This window comes from Aquarana catesbeiana, linkage group LG07 (genome assembly GCF_042186555.1).
Source record: "Aquarana catesbeiana isolate 2022-GZ linkage group LG07, ASM4218655v1, whole genome shotgun sequence".
NCBI classification, from domain to species: domain Eukaryota; kingdom Metazoa; phylum Chordata; class Amphibia; order Anura; family Ranidae; genus Aquarana; species Aquarana catesbeiana.
The window spans coordinates 193,180,609-193,205,665 of NC_133330.1; the positions used below are offsets into that span (position 1 = coordinate 193,180,609).

At 44.2% G+C, this 25,057-nt stretch overlaps 1 protein-coding gene across 3 annotated transcripts in view; it reads left to right on the top strand.

The window, feature by feature from the left end:
- The window catches only part of STXBP3 (syntaxin binding protein 3), a 202,164-nt gene extending 177,800 nt beyond the window's left edge, over nt 1-24,364 (top strand). For all 3 annotated transcript variants that reach the window (XM_073592934.1, XM_073592932.1, XM_073592933.1), the window contains exons 18-19: nt 7,136-7,284; nt 22,873-24,364. In XM_073592934.1, the coding sequence (XP_073449035.1) occupies nt 7,136-7,284; nt 22,873-22,967 (244 nt within the window). In that variant the 3' untranslated portion in view covers nt 22,968-24,364. The remainder of the gene's footprint in view (nt 1-7,135; nt 7,285-22,872) is intronic.
- Nucleotides 24,365-25,057: the final 693 nt, after the last annotated feature.

Consider the following 25,057-nt stretch of genomic DNA (forward strand, 5'->3'; position numbering starts at 1 on the left):
GACCCTCAGTAAGCCAATTCTTTGTGCAGGCAGAGAAGTGGGTGGGGTAACAATTCAGTCGCCCCCCAAATTTCCCTATCTGGGAGGGAGGACCCTCTTCACAGCCCTTCCCAAAGGGTCAGTTTACTTCTGAATACCATCCCTTATCTGGTATTGCCTCTGTCTTGGGCACAAGCCTCCACTTCTCTTGTGTCCAAAGAAGGAAATTTTCTCCAGCCATTTCTGGTTTGCAAGACCCGGTCTCAGGTGTTTTCACTGGTTTGAAATGCCTAGGATGAAAATGTGAGTGCTCTCCTCCTTCCCTCTTCTAACCTTGTGCAGGAGGATGAGGTTTAAAAGGATAATCCTCAAGCTGAGGAAGAGGAGGAAGCAGTGGAGAATAGAAAATCCTCTGTACACAAGACCTCCAAAGATGAATCTTGGAGTCTGGGGCTGTCTCAGACACAGAAGACCACAGTTGGCTTCCTAGCAGAGGGTAGTGCACACTAACTTGAAGTTGCCAGTTCCAGAAACCTCCTTTCCAAAGTGTACTGGATTTGGGTTCTGGCGACTGCCAAAACATCCCAAATATTTTCCAGTGCGCACTTGCTTGCAGGAAATTATGTATTCCATTTGAGCTCATCTGCAGAAAGTGTGTTCACTCAGTACTCCATGGAGGAGGAATTCTACAAGAAATAAGGTTCTCTGGCAGTTGACCCATCCATTTCCTTCAATAGAACCCTGACGGTCATAGTAGATGAGGTCCTGGTCTTTTAAAAACATGCCATGTGTGGCTCTGCAGGCTGGCATTGGGATTTTGCCAAGCCCTTGAAGATTGGGCAAAAACGCATGCTCCGTGCCAGAAAATTGAACCCAGGGGATTCTGTTATCTGACAGTTTCTGTAAGATTTTTGAAAGCCTCAAGTGTTTCAGTGGATTTCTTGGAAAACAGCAGCTTTTAATGGTGGGCACCTTGTCTGTCCATGTGAAAAGGATCCTGTAGCTCAAGTGTTATTTGGCAGAACTTGCAAGAAACAAATTAGGAAGCTGCCCTTTTGAGGGTTAACGATTGTTTGTACCATCCTTGGATGCCTTTAGCTAAAAGGTGACTCTGGCTAAAAAGCATGCTCTTACCAGTAAATAAGACAAAGGTGACAAGTAAAAAAAAAAACAGCGATGCCTGTGGAATAATACTGTAAGCAGCCAGGCTCAGGCTTTAAAAGCAAAAGACTTTGTCCAAGAAGAACTGGGCTCCCAAGTCTTCTAGCTCTGGAGTCAAGTCGTCCTTGCAGTAAAGAAATATCCCCCACTTGCGTGAGTAGGTCAACGTCTATCAGCCTTCACGGCCACATGGATTCACTAACTTAGATGACTGGGTCTGCAACATGGTGTCTAGAGAATACAAACTGAAGTTTCACCGTTTTCCACTTGCCATGCATTATGTACTCAACGGATATCTTTTGGAGACACGAGTGTGTTTTTTGTTTTTTCCAGCTTTGGAAGGGCTGCTGTTCCAGGGGTCATTGCACCTGTAGCAGAGGGGAATATGTCTTGCATCAGTGGATAACAAAGATGCAAAATTATACTTTTGATTTTCTATCCTCACTAGTAATTTCTGCTATTCACATTGGAGGATCACCTCTACCAGTTTGTGGTGTGGCCCTTCTGCCTGTCCACAGAGTATTTACCAATGTGTTGGCTCTGGTTTGAGATTGTGGAGGACCCCAAGGTATCACTGTTGTGGGGTACCTTGATCTGATTAATAGGGACCAACCAGCGCAGAAGCTTGAAGCCAATGTCTAGCAGACGGTACATGTCCTGGAACGGTGCACTTGGGTTTTAAACCTTCATAAATCAGGCTTAGTTCCGACACACTGTCTGAAGTACTTAGTCCTCAACATGGCAATGGTATTGGTTGGAGGTGTTCGCAGAGATTTGTCTGCCGTGGGGTTTCCAGATGTTGATCTCTTCGCGTCCCAGATTCTGTAAAAAAACAAAACAAAAAACACAGGTTTGTGTACTGAATCCTCGGGCTTTAGAGGTGGATGCCCTAGTGATTCATTGGGATCAGCTTTCCCTGACCTATGTCTTTCTTCCACTGCAGCTTCTTCCCCACCTGTTGCACAGGATAAAGATGGAGGACATTCTGGTGATTCTGATTGGCACAAAATTTAGGATGTCTGCATCAAACGAGCCTCAGGCTCTTCCAGATTGGCCAGATTTTCCGTTTCACAGGGTCCTTGCTTTGTTGTGGCTGGCTTTGATGGCATGACTGTTGAAGCCCAAATTCTAAAGGAAAGGGGTGTGGTTCTCTGTAATCCCCCATCTTCCTCAAAGCAAGGGGGTCGACCTTCTGGAAGGTGTAACATCATACATTGAAATCTTTTCTTTGCCTGGTGCAAGGCTTGTATGTTTCAACCTCGACCATACGTTGTGAGGTGCGTTGTGGCTTTTTATCCAATCTGATGTCGATGTCTCTGGCCTTAAGTACCATCAAGGGACAGATCTCAGCCTTGGCCATTCTGTTTCAGAAATCTAGTGTCTCATTCCTTAGTACAAGCCTTTTGTGTAGGGTGTCGTGCAGTTTGTTCTGCCTGTGGCCCCCTTATCTTGGTGGGACCTTTTTAATTTGGTCTTGTCTGTCTTGCAGACTTTTCCTGTTGAACCTCCTCAGAGATTGCATTGTCGTATCTCATGTGCAAGGTTGTCTTTTGGTTGACATTACTTCTGTTCACAGGGTCTCAGCGTTCACTGCAATTTTTCTGCAGGAAACCTTTCCTGGTTCTTCACCAGGATAAAATGATTTTGAGGCTTTTTCATTTCTAATGTGGTTTCTTTGTTCCACCTGAATGAGGAGATTGTATTGCCATCTTTTTGTCCTAATCCTCAGCATCATAAGGAGAAGGTGTTTTCCTCTTTGGATGATGTTAGAGGTTTATCTGAAGTATACAGCATGGTTTCAACAGTTTGATTCTCTGTTTGTTCTGCTTGAGTCCTTTCAAGGGTCCAGCTGCTTTTCGATTCACTATTTCTAGGTGAATTCTTTTGCTCATTTCTCAGGCCTGTGGTATCAAGGGCAGGGTTCATCCTTTCATATTTAGGGCCTATTCCACCAGGAGTGTCAGTGCTTCCTGGGTGATTCAGCATCAAAATAGTTTTTGGGGCTGCTACGTGGTCTTCTATTCACATGTTTTCTAAGTACTACCAGGTAGATGTTCACTCCTCTGCAGATGCCAGTTTTGGGTGAAAGGTATTTCCAGGTGGCTTTGTAATGCGTTTTCCCCTATTCAGTTTTTGGGTTCCCTGTATTTAGCCTTGTTGCTGTGCTTTTGGGACATTATATTAGGAGAGACTTCAGGAACTGAATATGTACAGTCTGAGGAAAGCCGGGAAAGGGGAGACTTGATTGAAACCTTTAACTACATCAAGTGGGTGAATAGCCTTTATTAGGGCAGTATTTTCAACATGAAGCCAAGATCAACAACATGGGGACATCATGACCTCACACTAGCAGGAGAAAAATAAAAAATGAATCTTAGAAAGCATTTTACCAAAAGTAGTTTTGTGCTTGGAATAGACTTCCAGCAGAGGCAGTGAGTCAATTAATAGTAAGTGTATTCATTCATGCTTTGGACAAAAATAGATATACAGTATCTCACAAAAGTGAGTACACCCCTCACATTTTTGTAAATATTTTATTATATCTTTTCATGTGTCAACACTGAAGAAATGACACTTTGCTACGTAGTAAAGTAGTGAGTGCAAAGTAATGTAAAGTAGTGAGTGTACAGCTTGTATAACAGTTTAAATTTGCTGTCCCCTCAAAATAACTCAACACACAGCCATTAATGTCTAAACCGCCGTCAGCAAAAGTGAGTACACCCCTAAGTGTGTAAATGTCCAAATTGGGGCCAATTAGCCATTTTCCCTTCCCAGTGTCATGTGACTCTTTAGTGTTACAAGGTCTCAGGTGTGAATGGGAAGCAGGTGTTCTTTTTGGTGTTATCGCTCTCACACTCTCATACTGGTCACTGGAAGTTCAACATACTACCTCATGGGAAAGAACTCTCTGAGGATCTGAAAAAAAGAATTGTTGCTCTACATATAGATGGCCTAGGCTATAAGAAGATTGCCAAGACCCTGAAACTGAGCTGCAGCACGACGGCCAAGACCATACAGTGGTTTAACAGGACAGGCCTCGCCATGATCGACCAAAGAAGTTGAGTGCATGTGCTCAGCGTCATATCCAGAAGTCTTTGGAAAAATACATATGAGTGCTGCCAGCATTGCTGCAGAGGTTAAAGGGGTGGAGGGTCAGCCTGTCAGTGCTCAGACCACACGCCGCACACTGCATCAAATTAGTCTGCATGGCTGTCGTCCCAGAAGGAAGCCTCTTCTAAAGATGCACAAGAAAACCCGCAAACAGTTTGCTGAAGACAAGCGGACTAAGGACATGGACTACTGGAACCATGTCCTGTGTTCTGATGAGACCAAGATAAACTTATTTGGTTCAGATGGTGTCAAGCGTGTGTGGTGGCAACCAGGTGAGGAGTACAAAGACAAGCGTGTCTTGTCTACAGTCAAGCATGATGGTGGGAGTGTCATGGTCTGGGCCTGCATGAGTGAGGCCGGCACTGGGGAGCTACAGTTCATTGAGGGAACAATGAATGCCAACATGTACTGTGAAATACTAAAGCTGAGCATGATCCCCTCCCCTCGGAGACTGGGCCGCAGGGCAGTATTCCAACATAACCACCCCAAATACACCTCCGAGACGACCACTGCCTTGCTAAAGAAGCTGAGGGTAAAGGTAATGGACTGGCCAAGCATGTCTCCAGACCTAAACCCTATTAAGCATCTGTGGGGCATCCTCAGACGGAAGGTGGAGGAGCGCAAGGTCTCTATCATCCACCAGCTTCGTGATGTCGTCATGGAGGAGTGAAAGAGGACTCCAGTGGCAACTTGTGAAGCTCTGAACTCCATGCCCAAGAGGGTTAAGGCAGTGCTGGAAAATAAGGGTGGCCACACAAAATATTGACACTTTGGGCTCAATTTGGACATTTTCACTTAGGGGTGTATTTGCTTATGTTGCCAGCGGTTTAGACATTAATGGCTGTGTGTTGAGTTATTTTGAGGGGACAGCAAATTTACACTGTTATACAAGCTGTACACTCACTACTTTACATTGTAGCAAAGTGTCATTTCTTCAGTGTTGTCACATGAAAAGATATAATAAAATATTTACAAAGATGTGAGGGGTGTACTCACTTTTGTGAGATACTGTATACTCGAACAAAAAAGTAAAAAAAACACGCAAAAAAATTATAAAAGAAGCATACTCGATGGTCCACTTGGTCTTTTTTCCTGTCCTCACTCTTGTATGTTTCTGTGTCATCCTTTGTCCTGTGATATACAATCAGGAAACTAGGAATTTTGGTTTACCTGTAAAATCCCTTTTCTTGGAGTAAATCACAGGACACGGAGATGCTTACCCTGCTGTCTGTTTCTCATTCAATGCTACAAAACTGAGTCTTTGCAGAACTGTGAGAGGTTTGGCCAGTGTTTATTCACCTGAAGGAGGCAGCCTAAACCAAGTACAGGGAGTCCCCGTTGCTGCCACAACCGAGGTATCCATCTTTTTAGCGGGCGGTTCCGTACATGATAATGGTGGTATCTGCGGCGGGTTCGCCGCGAGATCACCGTTATCGGCGGCGGGAGAGGTGCCACCCCCCCTCCCGTCGCTCTCCCGCACCCTCCGCCGCTTACCGGAGCCGTCGGTAGCGGCGGAGGCGATTGGGTCCTTTCCCTGCTTAGGTATGGAGACGAGTGAGGCCAAGATGGCCCCCACCCGTCTCCATACCATGTGACGGCCGGAGCGACGTCATTACGTCAGCTCCGCCCACTTCTCTTAAAGGCACAAATTTTTTTTGTCATTTTTTTTAAACGACTTTTTTTTTTTTTTTTTTTGCATTGTAGTCTAAATATGAGATCTGAGGACTTTTTGACCCCAGATCTCATATTTAAGAGGACCTGTCATGCTTTTTTCTATTACAAGGGATGTTTCCTTGTAATAGGAATAAAAGTGATCCAATTTTTTTTTTTTTTAAAAACAGTGAAAAAATAAATAAAATAAAGTAAAATAAATAATTAAAAAAAAAAAATTTTTTTTTAAAGCGCCCTGTCCCGACGAGCTCGCGCGCCGAAGCGATCGCACACGTGAGTAGCGCCCGCATATGAAAACGGTGGTCAAACCACACATGTGAGGTATCGCCGCGACCGGTAGAGTGAGAGCAATAATTCTAGCCCTAGACCTCCTCTGTAACGCAAAACATGCAATCTGTAGAATTTTTTAAACGTCGCCTATGGAGATTTTTAAGGGTAAAAGTTTGACGCCATTCCACGAGCGGGCGCAATTTTGAAGCGTGACATGATGGGTATCAATTTACTTGGCGTAACATTATATTTCACAATATAAAAAAAAATTGGGCTAACTTTACTGTTGTCTTATTTTTTTTTTCAAAAAAGTGAATTTTTTCCAAAAAAAGTGCGCTTAGAAGACCGCTGCGCAAATACGGTGCAAAAAAAAGTATTGCAATGACCGCTATTTTATTCTCTAGGGTGTTAGAAAAAAAACAATATATAATGTTTGGGGGTTCTAAGTAATTTTCTAGCAAAAAAACCTGTTTTAAACTTGTAAACACCTAAAATCCAAAACGAGGCTGGTCTTAAAGTGGTTAAGTGTAGCCCCAGCCAAAAAAAATATTTTTAAGCTTTTTGGATAGCATAGGGAAGGGTTAACACCCCTGTAACATTTGTTTTGCTGTGTGTGCCCCTGTTCAGAAGATTTCACCTCACTTTCTGTCCCAATATCAATTGGATTTTGAAAATTTTGGGTTGTTGTGGAAACAAGCCTTGGTGATAAAGCATCAGTGGAGGTACCTTTTCCCCATAATAGCTCTTACAGGAGTAAATTTCCCTTCCTAGGGGTAGATTTCCTCTCACTTCCTGTTGTCTCCCTCCGTTTGTAAGTAGGAGTCGTTTGTAGGTCCTCTGTGTTCTGTGATGTACTCAAAAAATTATGATTTTTACATGTAAACCAAAAATCCTAATATTACACCCGTTTTCTCTACCAATGATTACTGTTTTTTTTGTTTAGTGCCCGACAGAAACACAATACAGTAGGCCGCGAAGACCGGAAAACTGTGTCTAAGCTGATCATTTTCGTAATTGGAGGGATCACATACTCTGAAATTCGTTGTGCTTATGAAGTGACAAATGCCAACAAGTTTGTCCAGGTTATAATTGGTAAGTTATAAACCTTCCATTGTTGGTATGTTTTTAAACTTTTATAGAAACTGTAAATAATTCCTCCTTTCCCCAACAGCAGATGGGTGTCTTATTTTTCCTCAAACATGCTAATATCAGGTCAACTGCCCCATGTCAAAATGTTTGTTAATGTAGCAGTATGGAGTTGTTTAGAAAATGTGGGTCACGCCTGGCTAAAATAGACAGCCCTTTTCCCATTTTGGATACAGCAGGGGGAATGTTTAAAACTGCCATCAGTTTTTATTTTTTTCCCCCAGATTTCCTTTTCCTTTTTCCTTTCTGTCCTTTAGACCCCTTTCACACTGGGGCGTTTTGCAGGCACTATAGCATTAAAAATGTGCCTGCAAACCGGCCTAAAACAGCTGCTCCATTCACTCCAGTGTGCCCCCGAGGGCTTGCACACTGGAGCGTTGCACTGGCAGGGTGTCAGAAAGAGTCCTGCCAGCAGCTTCTTTGGAGCGGTGAAGGAGCGGTGAACTCACGGCTCCTCCAGCGCTCCTTCCCATTGAAATCAGTGGGGCAGCGCTGTCATACCGCTGGCAAAACGCCGCTGCGGCAGCGTTTTACGGGTGTATTTAACTCCTTTTCGTTAAAACCGCCCCGCTAGCAGCCGAATAGCGCCGCTAATACAGCGGTAAAAATAGCGCCGTTTTACTGCCGACGCCCGGGGCGGCACAATGTGTAAGGGGTCTTAGACACAACAGTAAATGAGAGGAAATCTCTACAAAATTAGGGCAATGCCCCTTTAGTTGTCTTGAGCAAGTGTCGCTATTGGAAGTTTTCTCTTCTTGTTCTGGTGACCACTCAAAATTTTGAATTTTCCCTCACTTTCAGTCCTGTAACAGTAGCTAGTTACCAGGTCAAATAACGAAAGTAAATCTTCATAACATGAACTAGACCGCAATAAAAAAAAAAACTGCCACTTTCAAAGTGAAAGTGACGTGGCAGCTCCATAGCTGCCGATCTGTGCTTGGTTAGATGGTGTGAAGGGCAGGGGAGACATTGGGGTCTATAAGACCCTTAATGTCTCAATAAAGAGTACCTGTCGAATGCGATCACATAGGGGTTTATTAACCCCTTGTGATGGCAAGGAAGTAAAATAAATATGAAAATAAAAGAAAAAAGTAAAAAAATAAAAATGAAACCTATTAAAAATGGAAAAAAAATTGCTGAAAAACCCCCGTAGTCCCGCACACCTAAGCAAACGCGAACCCAGGATGTGCTTGTTAACCGCAGTCGCATCATGTGATTTGTTGCCTGCGAATGTCAGAGTGAGAACAATAGTTCTAGCACAAGAGCTACCAGCTAACTGTAAACTGATGAGCTGTAAAGGCTTTTAAAGCGTCACCTATGGGGATTTTTGGGAACGATCATTTTTGGCAATATTGCGGGTGCATGCCATTTTAAGACCTGGAATGTTTGGCATCTATTTACTCGATGCAACCTCCTCTTTTTTATATTTTAACCCAAAATGGGTATTATATGGTGTGGTTTTGCATTAAATTCATTTTATTATATTTTTTCCTGGAAATTTGTTTTAAACAGTTGCGAAAATATCATGTGAAACAAAAATTTGCAACTATCACCTTTTTTTTCTACAGGGCCTCTGTATTGAGAAAATATATAATGCTCTGGGGGTTTAATTTTTATTGCAGAAAATTTAAGATTTTTACATGTATGCGAAAAATAAAAAAATTGCTCTGGACCCGAACTAGATAATCAAGTTTATCCCCTGTTACTTGGAAAATGTAAAGCTTTTTTTGTTCAGCCAGTACAAACAAGGTGGATGGGGGAATTCCCTATTGATTGACTTCTGTCAAACAAGGGACATCCACACACTGATTGAAATGAATCTAGTTCTTGCTGAACCGGCCGAATTTCTATGGTCTGCTTAGGGGCCCATAGTTTGACAATGATTGCTGAAATGTTGCCATATAACTGCATGGATTATTATTCCCATTACAGTAGGGACATAGGACTAGGGTTACCTTTCAGAAGCACAGATCATTATATTTAGGTGGTGAAAAAAGACCTGCTGGCTTGTAAGTTTTACTAACCCTAAGAGCCCTTGCACACTGGGGCGGTTTGCAGGCGCTATTGCGCTAATAATAGCGCCTGCAAACCGCCCCGAAAGTGCCGCTGCATGTATTCCTGTGTGAAAGCCCCGAGGGCTTGCACACTGGAGCGATGCGCTGGCAGGACGGTAATAAAAGTCCTGCTAGCAGCATCTTCGGAGCGGTGAAGGAGCGGTGTGTATACCGCTCCTTTACCGCTCCTGCCCATTGAAATTAATGGGACGGCGCGGCTATACCGCCGGCAATGCGCCTCTGCAGAGGCGCTTTGCGGTGGTTTTTAACCCTTTCTCGGCCGCTAGCGGGGGGTAAAACCGCCCCGCTAGCGGCCGCATACCGACAGTAAAACGCCGCTATTAATAGCGGCGTTTTACCGCCGATGCCGCCCCCGCCCCAGTGTGCAAGGGCTCTAAGACCCCTTTCACACCAAGGCGTTTTAGCGCTAAAAATAACTCTATTAAAACGCTCATAAAACGCTCCCCATGCATCTCAATGGACCCTTTCACACTGAGGCGTTGCGCTGGCGGGGCGTTGAGAAAAGTCCTGCAAGCGGCATCTTTGGAGCAACTTTTGGGCGTTGAAAAAAGCGCTTCAAAAACGCCCCTCTCCATTGAAATGAATTGAAAACGCTGTAAAAACGCCTGAATAGCGCCTATAATCCGCCCTCAGCTGTAGAAAAGTCACACGATCTCACAAAAAAAGGTAAACATGCAAGCAGAAAAGAGCATCTACAACAACAGGACTGAAATTGTGGGAAGGTCGGAATGATTAAACAGACCATCAAATGTTTCCCTGGAAGCCCAGGTTCTGAATCTGGGGAAGCAACTGTCAGCATTGAGAAGTCCCTCTCTACTAAAAGAGAGCCAGGAACTTACACAGCAGGTGCCAGCTGGGGCCAGCACAGAGGCGGGTGGAGACATAGGTGCAGGCACTAGCAAAGAGTAGATGGGTGACAGTCAGGAAGGGTAGAGGAGTAAGTGCCAGGGAGGCCGATCCAGGGCTGGAGCATCCCAATAAGTATGCTCCACTGAGTGACACTGGTGAAACCAGTCAGGGACCAGCACTGCTGGAGCTAAGGGACTCTCCTAGCTGCCGGAGGGAAGAACTCCTCCAGTGAGAGTGTGTGGGGGGGGGGGGAGAGGAAAGACAGATTCTGGTGGTAGGGGATTCATTTCGTAGGACAGAGAGGCCAATCTGTAACAAAGACCTGAAGCATCGAACAGTATGTTGTCTACCGTGCACTCGGGTTTCGGCACATCATGGATCTGGTGGACAGATTACTGGGAGGGGCTGGGGAAGACCCAGCTGTCATGGTGCACGTTGGCACCAATGACAATGTCAGAGGCAGATGGAGTGTCCTAAAGAACGATTTTAGGGACTTGGATGCTAAATTGAGGAAAAGGAACTCCAAGGTAGTATTCTCAGGAATACTACCAGTACATCGTGCCACACCAGAAAGGCAGAGGTTGATTAGGGAAGTAAACAAGTGGCTGAAGAGCTGGTGTAGTAAGTAGGGGTTTGGGTTCCTGGAGGACTGGGCCGACTTCTTAGTCGATAACCAGTACTATAGAAGGGACAGCCTGCATCTAAATGAGGAGGGTGCAGATCAGCTGGGAATGAAGATGGCCAAAAAGTTAGAGGGGTTTTTAAACTAGGCGATGGAGGGGAAGGTCCAGAGGTAGAGATAGTTGGCGCGGAACATATTTCAGAGGGTAGTATTGGGGGCATTAGTGGTAGGTTGACCAAAGCACACAAACCCAAGGTAAGTATAGTAGCAAGTCGTAGTTGCAGTCTTGGAACACACAAAAGGAGGATAATATGCGACCAGTCTAAACTACGTGGCATGTTCACCAATGCCAGGAGCCTGGCGGACAAGATGGGCGAACTAGAGATTACTGTTGTACGAGGAGGATTTGGATTTTGTGGGCATTTCAGAGACCTGGTTCAACAGCTCTCATGATTGGCTGGCAAACATTCAAGGGTATACCCTTTATTGCAAGGATAGAGAGGGTGAAAAAGGGGGAGGGGTATGCCTATATATCGAGAATAATGTACAAGTGAATGTGAGAGATGACATCACTAAGGGAGATAGGGAGGAGGTGGAACCCTTATGGGTAGCGCTCCATAGGGATAAAGAAAAGGGGAAAATAATACTGGGAGTATGCTATAGGCCCCCTAACCTGAGGGAGGAAGGGGAGACAGATCTCCTGTCACAATTTGGATTAGCAGCAAGGATGGGAAGTGTTGTTATAATGGGGGATTTTAACTATCTAGACAGACTGGGCAGAGGGAACCGCGCATTCATCTAAGGCTCGCCAGTTCCTAAATATCTTGCAGGACAATTTTATGGGTCAGATGGTAGACACACCAACTAGAAATAAAGCGTTACTGGATCTACTGATTACCAACAATATAGACCTGATCACGGATGTGGAAATACGGGGCAATTTAGGTAACAGCGATCACAGGTCAATTGGCTTCAGTATAAATCACATAAATAGGAAACATAAGGGGAATGCAATGACACTGAATTTCAAAAGGGCCAACTTCCCTAAACTACGAGCCTTGCTAGAAGGCATAAATTGGGATAAAATCTTAGGAACAAAGAACATGGAGGAGAGATGGGTTTGCTTTAAGAGCATATTAAATAAGGGCCTTAGCCAATGCATCCCATTGGGTAATAAATTTAAAAGAGCGAACAAAAGTCCTGGATGGCTTAACTCCAATGTAAAAATGCATATAAAAGCAAAGGAGAAGGCCTTCAAAAAATACAGGGTTGAGGGATCATCATCCGCATTCAGACTTTATAAAGAATGCAACAAGAAATGTAAGGGTGCAATATGGATGGCTAAGATAGAACATAAAAGACACATAGCGGAGGAGAGCAAAAAAAAAATCCCAAGAAATTCTTTAAGTATGTAAACAGTTAAAAAGGGAGGACAGACCATATTGGCCCCATAAAGAATGAGGAAGGACATCTGGTTACAAAGGATGGGGAGATGGCGAAGGTGTTGAATTTATTCTTCTCCTCAGTCTTCACAAGGGAATCGGGGGGCTTCAGTAACCAAAACTGCAGTGTTTATCCTCATGACTCATCACAGGAAGCACCTCCATGGTTAAGAGGACAGAATTAAAATTAGTCTTGGGAAACTTAACATTAATAAATCACCGGGACCAGATGGCTTGCACCCGAGGGTACTTGGGGAACTCAGTCAAGTAATTTCCACACCACTGTTCCTAATTTTTACTGACTGGAATGGTACCAGCTGATTGGAGAAAAGCCAATGTAGCACCAATATTTAAAAAGGGCCCAAAATACATCCCTGGGAATTACAGATCAGTTAGCATAACATCAATAGTATGTAAACTCTTGAGGGGATAAGGGACTATATACAAGATTTTAGTAATGAGAATGGTAACATTAGCAGTAATCCGCATGGATTCAGGAAGAATCGTTCTTGCCAAACCAATCTATTAACCTTCTATGAGGAGGTGAGTCACCATCTAGATAAAGGAAGGCCCGTAGACGTGGTGTATCTGGATTTTGCAAAAGCATTTGACACAGTTCCCCATATACGTTTACTGTACAAAATAAGGTCTGTTGGCATGGACCATAGGGTGAGTACATGGATTGAAAACTGCCTACAAGGGCAAGTTCAGAGGGTGGTGATAAATGGGGAGTACTCGGAATGGTCAGGGGTGGGTAGTGGGGTCCCCCAGGGTTCTGTGCTGGACCAGTCCTATTTAATTTGTTCATAAACAACCTTGAGGATGGGGTAAACAGTTCAATCTCTGTATTTGCGGATGATACTAAGCTAAGCAGGGCAATAACTTCTCCACAGAATGTGAAAACCTTGCAAAAAGATCTGAACAAATTAATGGGGTGGGCAACTACATGGCAAATGAGGTTCAATGTAGAAAAATGTAAAATAATGCATTTGGGTTGCAAAAATATTAATGCAATCTATGCACTGGGGGGAGAACCTCTGGGGGAGTCTAGGATGGAAAAGGACCTGGAGGGTCCTAGTAGATAGGCTCAGCAATGGCATGCAATGCCAAGCTGCTGCTAACAAAGCAAACAGAATATTGGCATGCATTAAAAAGGGGATCAACTCCAGAGATAAAACAAGAATTCTCCTGGTCTACCGGAATATGCTGTCCAGTTCTGGGCACCAGTCCTCAGGAAGGATGTACTGGAAATGGCGCGAGTACAAAGAAGGGCAACAAAGCTAAATAAAGGGTCTGGAGGATATTAGTTATGAGGAAAGGTTGCGAGCACTGAACTTATTCTCTGTGGAGAAGAGCTGCTTGAAAGGGGATATGATTTCAATATACAAATACCATACTGGTGACCCCACAATAGGGATAAAACTTTTTCGCAGAAGGGAGTTTAACAAGACTCGTGGCCACGCATTAAAATTAGAAAAAAAGAGGTTTAACCTTTAAACTACGTAGAGGGTTCTTTACTGTAAGAGCGGCAAGGATGTGGAATTTCCTTCCACAGGCAGCGGTCTCGGCGGAGAGCATCGATAGTTTCAAGAAACTATTAGACCTTAGCACCTGAATGACTGCAACATACAGGGATATACAATGTAATACTGGCATATAATCACACACATGGGTGTACCCGTATGTCCCTTTGAAATTCCCGCCAAGCGAGCGTGCCGCGGGAGCGTGCCCGTGGGTCCCGCAAACTTGATGATCGCTGGCGGCCCGCGATTGCGAGAGGCAGAACGGGGAGATGCCTATGTAAACAAGGCAGTTCCCTGTTTTGCACCGCGACATGACAGGGATCTACTGCTCCTTGTCATCGGGAGCAGTTATCTCTGTCATGTTGTAGTGAGCCCATCCCCCCTACAGTTAGAACACATCCAGGGAACACACTTAACCCCTTGATCGCCCCCTAGTGTTTAACTCCTTTTCTGCCAGTGACATTTATACAGTAATCAGTGGCTATTTTTAGCTCTGATCGCTGTATAAAGGTCACTGGTCCCAAAATAGTGTCAAAAGTGTCCGATCTGTCCACCGCAATGTTGCAGTTACGATAAAAATCGCAGATCGCCGCGATTACCAGGCGGTCCATTTCCACCTGACTTCCCCATAGAGAATAGCGGGCTGTATCCGCTTTGCATCAGCGGAGCGGACGCAGACCTGTCATCCGCCTGCTCAGCAAGAATCAGCAGACAGATCCCCTACTGAGCAGGCAGAGCTGCTTGACAGTCCACTCCATGTGAAAGGGGTCTTACCAGGGGTGGACGGTGAATTAGGGGCACAGGGGTGCCGGACTCATACGCTTGTATATGTTTTTTGTTTTTTTTTTCTCTCAAGCCACATGATTAGAGCCTGAGGCTCTAATTGGCTTGAAACAGGATGGACTCCGGGCGCAGAGAATTGCACCCCTAACCCACCCACTCGCTATTTTCGTTTCCCGAGGAAGCCAAGGAGGGGTGAGTGCAGGGGGGGGGGGGGGGCGGTTGGGGCGTCACTGGGGGGGGGGGGGGGGTTGCCATCCCCCAAAAAAGTCACTGGGTCTTACTAGTTTTTTTTTTTTTTTTGCATTTTTTTACAGTTGTGTTTTTCATTTTTATTTTTTGGGGGGGGGGGGGGGGGTTGGTGAGATATCAGAGGTCTAAACTGACCCCATCTCTTTTTTTTTTTTTTTTTGAGATGGAGAAAGTCTCTACAGCACTTTACTTGAATGAATAAGGAATCTGTATAGATTTGTCATTCATTCATAAAATGACAGTCTGATACATAGTGACAATCGCGGTTACTCTATATCAGCTTTCAGTGGGAGGTCTAGGAGCAATCTGTAGTGATCGCTGCCTGCGCCCTCTCTACTATAGGGGGAGCTTGGTAAAGACATGTTTATCAAGCCCCCCCAACTTCACCCCCACCTGCACCGCTTCCCCCCACCGCGCTCCCCAGCCTGACAGTTTACAGAGATCAGTGCAGGGAGAAGCTGCGGGAGGGAAAGGAGGGATGCCGTTCAGAGCAGCCATGGATCGGGGGTGCGGGGGTAGTTGGGGGGGCTATTTGTGATGGGGGGACACATCTGGATCCCCCCCAAGCAGCACCTGAAGCCGGCAGGAGTGGAAGAGGAGGGATGCCTTCTAATGATGGCAGCAAGGGGGGGGGGTCATCGGTGCTGGGGGGGAGAAGGTGGGTGAAGGGGATAGGAGAGTGGGGGGGAGCAGTTTTAGATGGAAGTTAGTAGCGGGAGGTGGAGAGGCAGGGGACAGGGAAGTGGTTGGGGCAGTCACATTAGGGGTTAATAACTCTAATCAGCGGGTTTTTAATTCGCTGATCAGAGTTATAGAATTGTTCAGCAGAGTCTGCTGAACAATTCTGCTAGAAGTTTATGGTCATTGAAGTGACCATGAGCTTGTAGCAGAGGGAGAAATGAGGTCCATACGGTATACGGACTTGGCCACCTGCAGGCACTTTTGTAAGTCTGTATGGCGTACGGACCTGGCAGTGAAAGGGTTAAACAAACATCTTGCTGTACCAATTGAACATGTTTCTTGATTCAAAGATTCTGCAGATGTTGAGACTCTCTTAAAGGCTCTCTTTACACTTGTACACTTGCAGGCCCAGCTCTGCAACCAGCTGTTGCTGCAATTTCTGTCAAACTACAGCTATGTAGACTAGGGCAATAAGCATACAACATGATCCTGTATTCCAGGGCCATACTTTAACTGAGCAATTTACAGGAAATACCTTTTGCCTGTTTTTTTTTGTGTGGATGACCTTGAACAAGTAATACTAGATTGGATCTAATTTCTCAACGCATGTGCAGAATCTTGTGGCTCAAAGTCAGGTCAGCTAAAGTTGCCTATAAAAGACAGCTCAAATGCACGCCCTTTTGAAGGACGTCTGTGGTGAGGCAATTGATAAACATTGAAGATGTCTCATAGGGAAGGTTGTTCTTCAACCTATGCATTAAGGTGAAAAAACACCTGGCAATGACCGCCCCGTTAATGGACGCAAATGCTGGACTCAGGAGCGCGCCTGCAAGGTAAGTATGACATGTTTTTAAAATGTTTGTTAAAAAAAAAACTTGAAGCTTTCCAATCACTTTAATTAAGCTGTGTATGCCAAGCATGCGGGGTTCCAGAGGGAAGCTGTGGAGCACAGAGCAGGCTCTGAACCAGGCATTTGCAGCAGTTCATTTCTCCATACCCGGGTCACGTGAATCTCCAGGCGTTGCTTGGCAGGCTAAAGGTGCTTAGTAGGATTGTTGCATACGGACTTGGTGAGCCATTCTGAGGTGCATTAATACTACACCCAGGTACTCCCTTTTTGTGGCTTGTAAATGTCTTCAGAAAAGAGGAGCGGCACTAAAACTACAGGGAAGGGCACACCTATGTTGTCAGTAGTTTCTGATGAACCTAGTCGTATCCCTAGTGTTGTATCCCCTGAAGGACCAGAGGCTCCCGGGCAATCTGAGCCGCTGCGCCTATCTGGTATTGTGCCTATAGTCAACTCTGCTGCTTCAAGGATGAACTGTCCTCGGCCCTAGCCGGGTTAGAGCACAGGATTGCTGGCATGATTGCCTCCATCCCACAGGGTGGCAAGAAGCGTGTCAGTTCCCCCTCCCAGAGCCTCCTAGTTTGGAGCAGGAATGGGTTGAGGATGGGGAAGAGCTAAAAGCTCAGGATTCTGTGGAGGGCCTGGCAGATGAGTCGGCTTCCGAGCAATCTGGACAAGAAGATATCCAGTTGATGTCTACCTCTCGGTCACAGAGGCTCTTGATCCAGTCTCTTACCAAGATGGTTCATTCTGCCTTTAAGTTGCCTCTTACAGAGGTTACTGAGCCCCCTGGTCCTCTTTGGGGCCTCTGAGGCCTCTTCAGGACGCACAGACTTTCCCCTTACACCCTCTTTTGGAATAAGCAGTGTATGCTGATTGGGAACATCCTGACATGATTTTTGTTCCTCCTCAGAGGTTTTCCCTTTTATATCCCATGGATTAAAAGTTTAAGTGGAGCATGCCAGCCGTAGATGCAGCAGTCTCTTCTTTAAACAAGAACTTAACTTGTACGGGAGATAACGCACAGGGCTTGAAAGACTATGTTGACAAGAAATTGGAGTCATTATTAAAAGCTTCCTTTTCTTTGGCCAGTTCAGCTATTCATCCATCTGTTGCAGCAATTGGTATCTGCCAGTTCGTACAGGATCAGGTCAGATGGCCTGATAGGCCTAACCGGGAGGATGATCTGGCTGAAAATAAGACAGATATTCCTCGATCGCTGTGTTTTGCTGTTGACGCCTTAAAGGATTCAATACAGCAGGTTTCTCGTTTGGCTCTCTTGTCTGTATCTATGCGCAGACTTTTGTGGCTTAAGAACTGGTCAGCCGAGTTTCCTTGTAAAAAGTTATTGGCAGGTTTCCCCTTTCATAGGGAACGTTTATTTGGTGATCATTTAGACAAATCTGTCCAAAAGATTTCCGGAAAGGAAGAGTTCTCTACTTCCTGTAAAGAAAAGCATCAGGTCCCTTGTTTAAAACCTCAGGGACTGCTTCCTCAAGTGTCTCAGCGCCGAGGCAGTTCTGCCGCCAACAGGGTGCTAGAGCCAGGGCCAGAAAAAGCCCTGGGTCCAAAACTCTTCTAAACCCAACACCAAGCCCTCTTTTTGAGGGGACGCCCCCCTCCATCGGGTGGGAGGAAGGCTGCTGCACTATGCGGACATTTGGAGAACAGTAGTTCAGGACGAGTGGGTCACCTCAACTATATCCCGCGGTTACAAGCTGGAGTAGCGGGGGGGTTCCCCCTCAGAGGTTTTTAAGATCCAGCGTTCCTTCGGATCCTCCAAAAAGAGACTTATTGCTTCAGGCACTACATCATTTAGTGCATCAAGGAGTGATTGTAGAGGTTCCTGTACCCGAAAGGGGCACAGGGGTTTTACTCAAACCTGTTTACGGTTCAAAAACCAAATGGGGACACAAGGCCCATTTTGGACCTAAGATCCCTGAACCAGTATCTACTGATCTAGTCCTTTCGGATGGAGTCTGTCTGCTCAGTAGTAGCCTCACTACAAATGGGAGACTTTCTAGCCTCCATCGATATAAAAGACACGTATTTACACGTACCTAGCTTTCAGCCTCATCAGAGGTTCCTGAGATTTGCAGTAGAGGAACGTCATTTTCAGTTTGTGGCTCTACCCTTTGGGCTTGCTACAGCTCCCTGGGTGTTCACAAAGGTCCTAGCACCAGTACTGGGTCTTTTAAGGGCCCAAGGGATCCTGTTGCTCGGGTATCTAGATGACCTCCTGCTCAGAGATCACTCACTACAGGCTCTAGAACAGAGCATAACATGCACAGTGCGGTATTTGGAAACCTTAAGCTGGATCATAAATACCGAAAAGTCAACCTTGAGACCAACTCAGAGTCTAAAGTATTTAGGTCTGATCCTAGATATGGTCCAAGTAAGGATATTTTTACCACCCGTAAGGATCTGTGTCCTGAAGGATCAGGTGCGTCAGATAAGAGGCACCAGACAACCCTCCATTCGGCTCTGTACGAGTCTTCTAGGGAGGATGAAGTCCTTTGAGGCAGTGCCCTATGCCCAGTTCCATTCCAGGCCTTTACAACAAGACATCTTGTTGACTTGGAACAGAAGAGGACAAGCCCTGGATTATCCAATGTTATCTCCTCGGGAACGCTTAAGCCTAAACTGGTGGTTGCAGGGTCAGAAGCTGCGAAAGGGAAAATCCTTCCTCCCAGTAACTTGGAGAGTACTGACTACAGATGCCAGTCTCTCAGGCTGGGGAGCGACCCTAGAGGGGGTCTCAGCTATGGGGAAATGGTCAAGGACAGAACAGATCCTGCCCATCAACGTCCTGGAATTGTGGGCAGTACGTCTGGCCCTACGGCCCTGGAGCTTCAGGACTGTCCTATCAGGGTTCAGTCTGACAATGCCACTGTAGTGGCCTAGATAAACCACCAAGGTGGTACCAGGAGTCGTTCAGCTCTGAAGGAGGTGAACCACATACTAGCTTGGGCAGAGGGACATGTGCCGATTCTATCTGCAGTCCATATCCTGTGAGGAGAGAAGTGAAAGGCAGATTATCTCGGCCGCCAGCAGATCTGCCCAGGGGAATGGTCCCTACACCCAGGAGTGTTCCAGGAAATTTGCCAGCGTTGGGGATGGCCAGAGGTCGACCTACTGGCATCCAGGTTCAACAACAAGCTACAGCAGTTTGTGTCCCAAACGAGATCTTCTGGCAATCAGAGCAGATGCTCTGGTAGTTCCATGGAGCCAGTACTCCCTGGTTTATGCTCTCCTTCCGATCCCTCTTATTCCACATTTGTTGCGCAGGATTCGGAGAGATGGGGTTCCAGTCATTCTGGTGGCACCAGCCTGGCCCAGAAGGCTCTGGTTCCAGGAGATTGTGAGACACAATAAACGGGCCATAGACGCTTCCATGCCCGCCAGGAAGTCGGCGCTGCGCTAATCACAGGCAGTGAGACATTGTCCCGATGCGCTGCTGCAGAGATCAGGAAATGTCTCGCTGCCTGTGATTAGTGCAGCGCAGTGCCGACTTCCTGGTGGGCTCTGCACGTGGGCGGCGCAAACACGCCAGAGCTCATCCTTAGTTACGACCTGTTCCATCCCTTTTACCAAAGGTGGTGTCAGCCTTTCATTTAAATCAGGACATTATTTTTTTTATCTCAGCCTTGTTCGGCGGAAGAGAGACTGCGATCCTTGGACGTGTTTTGGGCAGTCAAGGTTTATTTGTCTAGATCTGCGGAGATCCTAGGATCAGACTCCTTTTTTGTTTTACCAAAAGGTCCCAAGAAGGGACAGGCAGCTTCTAAGGCTTACATTGCCAATTGGGTCCATCAATTGGTCATTCAGGTCTATGGTCTGAAATGTAAAGCTCCTTCCTTTAGGGTGAGAGCTCATTCTACCAGGGATGTAGGAACCTCCTGGGCTTTTCACCATCAGGTATCTGGCTCAGATTTGAAAGGCTGCTACCTGGTCTTCAGTGCATACGTTAACAAAATTTTATCAAGTGGATGTTCGAGCAGCCGAGGATTCGGCTTTCGACCGCAGTGTACTGTGGGTTGCCGTATAAAGTCTGGCTATTGTTTGGCAGGGTGTCTCCCTCCCCTCAAGGCTATTGCTCTGGGACGTCCCAGTAGGTAATGAATATTAGCCTAACTCTGTGTCCCATGATGAAAAAGAAAATAGGATTTTTTCGTCATACTTACCTGTAAAATCTTTTCTTGAGTACATCATGGGACACAGAGGTCCCTCCCCTGTTTTTGAGAATTCAGTGCATGCTACAAAACCGAAGTACTTCCTGTATGGGAGGGGTTATCTAGGTGATCACTTCCTGTCAAAAAACCTTTAGTCTACCAGTGTCCATTCACCTGGAGAGATCTCAAAGAAAAGGTAAAAATCCCATTTTTCATTCTGCGAAGTCAGGTTCGAGTTCTCAGAACCACACGTCATTTTCCTCCTAGAACTCTAGGCGTTCTAAGTATCCATAGCTATCTGTGGCTATATAGCAGATACTTTTGGCATCCATTGACCTAAAGGATATGTATTTACACTTTCCAGGTCATTGCCGATTTCTTCACAATGCTACTATGGGTAACCGCTGTTAAGTTTGTTTCTGTAAAGGCTGCGACCTGGTCGTCTTTAATTAGGTTGTCCAAGTTCTGCAAGGTCAGTGTTTCAGCTTCCACAGATGCTAGTTTAGTTCAAAGCTTTTGCAAGCAGGTATTTAAGGTCCTTGTTTTCCTTTATTTTATTTTTTGCCTGCATTTGATGCTTTGGTGTGCCCGTTCCTCAGTGTGTCCCTTTATGTACTATAAGAATACTAAAAAAAAAAAAAAAAAGCCCAAATAGAAATTGGTAACTCAGTTAAACTATGTGAACAGGAACATATTAGACCTTCATTCAAACTGCCTACAAATAAAGATGACATACTTGAATAAAAACAAGGTTTTTATTCTTTAATTTGTACTTGTTTGAAATCTCTTCCTTTTGTAGATTTGCCTTACAGCGGAATGATTTCAAATAATTTGGCTATCATTTTAAATCCATTGCTAGACTCATAGGTTTCCAGTGCCCACAGTGATCTCTTTGGATGCCTCTTTTAATCTTTGCATGACAATACATGTCATAAGCAAAGATAACACAGACCCTAGATATCTGAGGTGTAATGAGACCAGATTAACCTGGGTACTCCCTAAGATAATTTCATGAATTTGAATGCTGTAGATGTAGAGATATACTTTTTCTGCATGACAAATCAGCAATCGCTAATTTTTATAATGGTTGAATAAATACACCATGCCAATTTTGTGTATCATTTGTTTTAACCTGTTTACTCTGAGCTCGCACATATGTGGGATGTCTTGGAGGTGGGCCTTCTTCTAAAGTGCCAGATGTGTGCTTTTCAGCGTCCTATTTTTTCCTTAGTTCTACTATGGGTACCGACAAGTAATGTACACACCTGTGGTATGGCTGTGAATGCCAGAAATAGGATAACTTATTTTGTTTAGTTTTTTGGTGTTTTTTTTTTAAATTTTTTTTTTTGAGGTGGGTCATGGTGATCACAAAAAATCTACAGCTAAGTTAAAAAATAAAAAAATAAGGGGGGGGGGGGGGATAACATTACTATTTATCACCAAATGAAGGCCAAATTTGTCTCGAAAAAAGGCACAATTCACCTGGATAAACGAGGTAATTGCAAATGTACATTACCAACAGATGCCAAAATTGCTAAACTGTGTTCAGGCATTAAGATTTGTTTTACCTTCAGGCACGAAGGTATTAGGTATATACTCTTTATCTGTAGACGCTGTTATAATTAAGATCTAATGTTTGCTTGTTGGAAAGAGTTATTCATCTCCTTGGTGAAGTTCACTGTGGGGAAAGTTTCCAATTGTCTCCTTCATACTTTTGCAGAGACCTGCAGTTTTCAGTGCTAGAAAAACGCAGGTCTTTGCAAGTGCACACAGAAAACATGTCCTGTTTACTCTGGAACAAAGCCTCAGGGTGGGTTATAGTGCAGTACGGATAATCGAAAACATATCTGCATTTTTCCATCCTGCATCATTTCTCACTGCATTTCTACACCAGGCAGCTTGACCGCAGTGCATAAAGAATGAAATGTATGCACTGACATCTCCAAAGCTTTAAAAAAAAAAAAAAAAAAAAAAAAAAAAAAGCTTTAAAAGAACCCCAACCATAACCAACACTTCCTTGAGTGGCAAAACATATTTTTTCTATGCAGAAAGTGTCAGTTCTAGCATTCTTGATATTTTTTATAATCAACTTTTTTTATCTTATACGTGTTTTTATCTGTATTAAGAACATGGTCTTCATTAAATTGCAATACTATAACACATCTTTCTGCACCTGGATGGTGGACAGTTGGGGGAGGGAGGACACAGTTGTGTTTTTACTTTTAATGCTTCTAACCATAGTTCGAGCTTCTGATTTTTGTTTTTTCATTCATTTATTTTTTTATCTGCAGGATCTACTCATATCATCACTCCCAAGAAAATGTTGGCTGACATTAAGGATCTCACCAAACCTCGAATCCCTAAAGAAACCTTCACTATAGAGTGAATGTGTATACTCTGTTAATGCATGTACTCTGATTACATTTTGCAAAGCATATCTGCACCTTGTGTTGTCTATTTTTATATGCGCAAAGTGTGTTTTTCATGCATTCGGTAAACTGGATTTTGTGGCACAGAAACAATGTCACCCAAAATACCTTTTGCCTTTAAAAACAAACGGTGCCTTATTAAAACTAACTCAACCACTGAAGTTCTCAGAAACGCACTGAAATATAAGCCTGTACAGCTCAAAAGTAAAAGTTTAAAAAGTTTTAATGTATTGAAATGTGCTTAAAGTATATACTGTATATGTAATTCTACGCCTAATTAAGGTATATAGTGCAATTTAAATTGTCTGATATACTTGTGTGTATTTGATAACTGACACTGCATGGGAGTTTAACATGTTGTGTATAATATCTGTCTACAGATCCATAGTCCTCAATAGATCCACAGCTGGTGAGAAAACAAAAAAGGGGTTTATGTTGTCATTTTTTTTTTTTTGTGGCACTGCATATGCGGATCACCCTTCTTGTCAAAGCTTGTACCTCTGCTACCTGGTTACCTTTTAATGTTTTAATACATATTTATAGGGAAATACTAATTTTTGTAATGTGCCACATCCCCAAACTGCTCAATACCAAAAAACTTATTCTGGGAAGGACTTTTTAGGCACAAAGAATGAAGCGGCACACTCATATTGGTACAGAATAACAATATATTACACATTTTATTATACAAAACTGGCTAAAATGTGTTAAAATAACACCATCAGGCTGCCATTGCAATAGTGCATTACAACTAGATGTTTTATGTGAATACTCTGTGGACCACACGGCCTGAGATGTTTAATAAAGGCTAGACCCTTATGAGGTAACTCTGTGACAACCCAGCACATTTCAATAAACACTTCCTCAGGGGACAGAGTACCCAATGTCAAAGATAATGTAGAAAGGTACCAATCAGCCTTCAATTAAAAACAAAAGGGTTAGCCAGCTGAAAAACCTCCCCATCATATGATGCATCAGATCAACCTGAAAATAAGTATATGCAGGCTGTGCCTCATGAATCCTGTAGAGGTGTCCTCTCTAATCTTCACCTCTGTCGTATCTGTATATATTTTGATACTGTACCTTTTTAAGTGTGTTTGTGCCTATAAAGTCCCTCCCCTCCCACACTTGTTTTGTTCTTTTTTTTTTTTTTAAGCCAGCCATGACATTTGTTTTATTCATTTTATTTTTGATTTCCTCATTCCTTCCACCTTGTTTCTTTTTTTTCTTATTTTATCATTTGATGTGTCATCAGGCACAGATGAAAGGGAACACAGTTGCTTTGTGTAAACTGAACTTTTTTCCAGGGACACATTTGAAAACTGCATTATAAAATAAAGTCCTTTTAATTTTATATTTGCCCAGGTCTTGGTGAATTTATTGATTGTATTACATATGCACTGTTATAGAAAGAAAACAAATGGTTTTAATTGCAGTTGGTGCATACAGTGCCCTTCTAACCCTACCCCACTCTGAGACCTCAGGTGTTTTGCTTGTGTCCTAAGCTGATGGACCTCTTCTCCCTTATAGCAAGATCATTGACTTCACTATTTAATAGGGCGCTCACCTCCAGAGCTTAATGCAATGCATGTAGTTAACGGCAGGTTGCTATACAGGTCCAGGGCTGTGGTCAATCCCTATAGAACCCAGACCCTGAAAACACTTCTAAGGGTATGCCCACCATGGTGGGTGAAGCCTGGACCCTGATGGGGACCAATGACATGGACAGGTTTACCCAGTTAAACCTTTTTTTAACTTGACGTTAAAAATTCCATCATTCAGTGTAGTTTCAGGTGAATGACTAAGGTGTTACATCACACCACAGTTTACACGATCACAACCACTTTAACCTACAGCCATTTATACAGTGTACTTAAGCACTTCCTACCACCTTTTACAATGACTTTGTTACAGGACCGTCTACACCAGTGTTGATGCATAGGTACCCAGGTTGCAAAAAAACCTAATTCCATCTAGTTTAACCAATAGAAAATTAAAAAAGCCTCCGTATGCACATTCCTGTACCCACAGTTGATCCATTCCAAGG